Source organism: Otolemur garnettii, unplaced genomic scaffold (genome assembly GCF_000181295.1).
Source record: "Otolemur garnettii isolate 467f Iridium unplaced genomic scaffold, OtoGar3 scaffold00065, whole genome shotgun sequence".
NCBI lineage: Eukaryota > Metazoa > Chordata > Mammalia > Primates > Galagidae > Otolemur > Otolemur garnettii.
Window position 1 is genome coordinate 2503612 of NW_003852460.1, and position 1733 is coordinate 2505344.

The 1733-nt window shown below is 45.5% G+C and overlaps 1 protein-coding gene across 1 annotated transcript in view; it reads right to left on the bottom strand.

Moving 5' to 3' along the window:
• The window catches only part of PRKX (protein kinase, X-linked), a 42232-nt gene that overhangs the window by 3500 nt on the left and 36999 nt on the right, over window positions 1-1733 (bottom strand). Inside the window, exon 8 of the mRNA XM_023515063.1 lies at window positions 948-1095. Coding sequence (XP_023370831.1) covers window positions 970-1095 — 126 coding nt within the window. The 3' untranslated portion in view covers window positions 948-969. The remainder of the gene's footprint in view (window positions 1-947; window positions 1096-1733) is intronic.

The following is a 1733-nucleotide window of genomic DNA, read 5'->3' on the forward strand; positions in this document are numbered from 1 at the left end:
TTTTTTTTTAAACAAAAAGGAAACTGAATATATTATTATTTTAGATTTTCTATATCCCTGGCTAGAGTGCAATGGCATTATTACAGCTCACTGCAACCTCAATCTCTTGGACTCAAGCCATCCTTCCACATTAACCTTCAGAGTAGCTGGGACTACAGGCACACATTTGCATGCTCTGTTATTTTTATGTTATGTGTTATCTATTATGTTTTATGTGTTATCTATTTTTTTGTATAGGTGGGGTCTTGCTCTATTGCCCCGACTGGTCTGGAACTCTTGGCCTCAAGGGATTCTCCCACTCTGGCCTTCCAAAATGCTGGGAATACAGGAGTGAACCACTATGCCCAGCCTAAAAACACTTTTGAAAATGTGTGGGAAGTGCCACAAGGAGTCGGCTGTCACTTGGAACAGGAAACCAGAGTGGTGTTTCTGGAACCTTTACACACACACGAATCACACAGGCATTTCAGTTAGACATACAGGTTGTGGCCTAAAGATTTATTATGCTGACCTGGGCAGAACTCGGCTGGGGCCTGCTCTGCTGTGATGTGTGTATAGATGAGGTTATTAGCACCACACAGTTATCCTAGGATCAACCTTACTTGGCAATTCATAAAAGTAAAGATGTAGGCCAGGTGAGGTGGTTCCCATCTGTAATCTCAGCACTCTGGGAGGCCAAGGCAGGTGGATTTGGATTGCTTGAACTCTGGAGTTCAATACCAGCCTGAGCAAGAGCGAGACCCTGTTTCTACTAAAATCAGATAGAACAGCCAGGCCTTGTGGTGCACACACCTGTAGTCCCAGCTACTGGGGAGGCTGAGGCAGGAGGATTGCTTGAGCCCAAGAGTTTGAGGTCGCTGTGAGCTGTGATGACGCCACTGCACTCTACCCAAGGAGAGAAAATGAAACCATGTCTCAAATAAATAAATAAAGAAGTAAACATGTACCTTCCAAGGCAAGTTCCGTTCCTCAGAAATTCTTGAAGATTTCTAAGTCTTTCTCTGGCACAGGAGGGGCGGGATCCCACTCATTCTCGGGGTACGTTTCGAAGTTGGACGTGTCCCCATCACTGGATATCTTGGGCACAATGGGAGGCTGTAGGGAACGGCAGACGCACAGAGTCCAGCTTAGAAAAGACACCTGGCTGGTGCCGTGGACATCACTTTGCTTCTGTCTCCTCATAAAAGCATGGAAATGATTTGGAAAAGCCAACAGCTGTCTGCCCCTCATTTGTGAACACAGAGAGCTTGGAATTATAAAACGGTGAGTGGCCAGCATGCCTGGAACCCAGGGCTTGTGCCTCTTACGTTCTAGAACGGTGGTTCTCAACCTTCCTAATGCTGCAACCCTTTAATACAGTCCAAAGGGGTTGTGACCCACAGGTTGAGAACTGCTGTTGGAGAATGAGAACCACCCACACTGCTTATCCAAATGCAGATTCCCAGACCTTGCTATGTCTGGGAGATTCTGACATCGATGATTCAGCGGTGACCAGGCTTTGGAAAATTCTAGTGCAATAGAGAATGTTGCAGACCAATTGCTTCTGGTCTGAAGCAGTAAAAAAAGGACACCAAGATCTGGAGAAGGGTCAGAATTTTTTTTTCCCCACAAAGGGGCAATAAATATTTTCACTGATACAGGTCACGAGAGTTCTGTTGCAGCCAGTTCTGACACTGACCATCAAGGTGGTTGGTGTTAATACACGGGTCATTATGAAAGTTTTAAGATATACA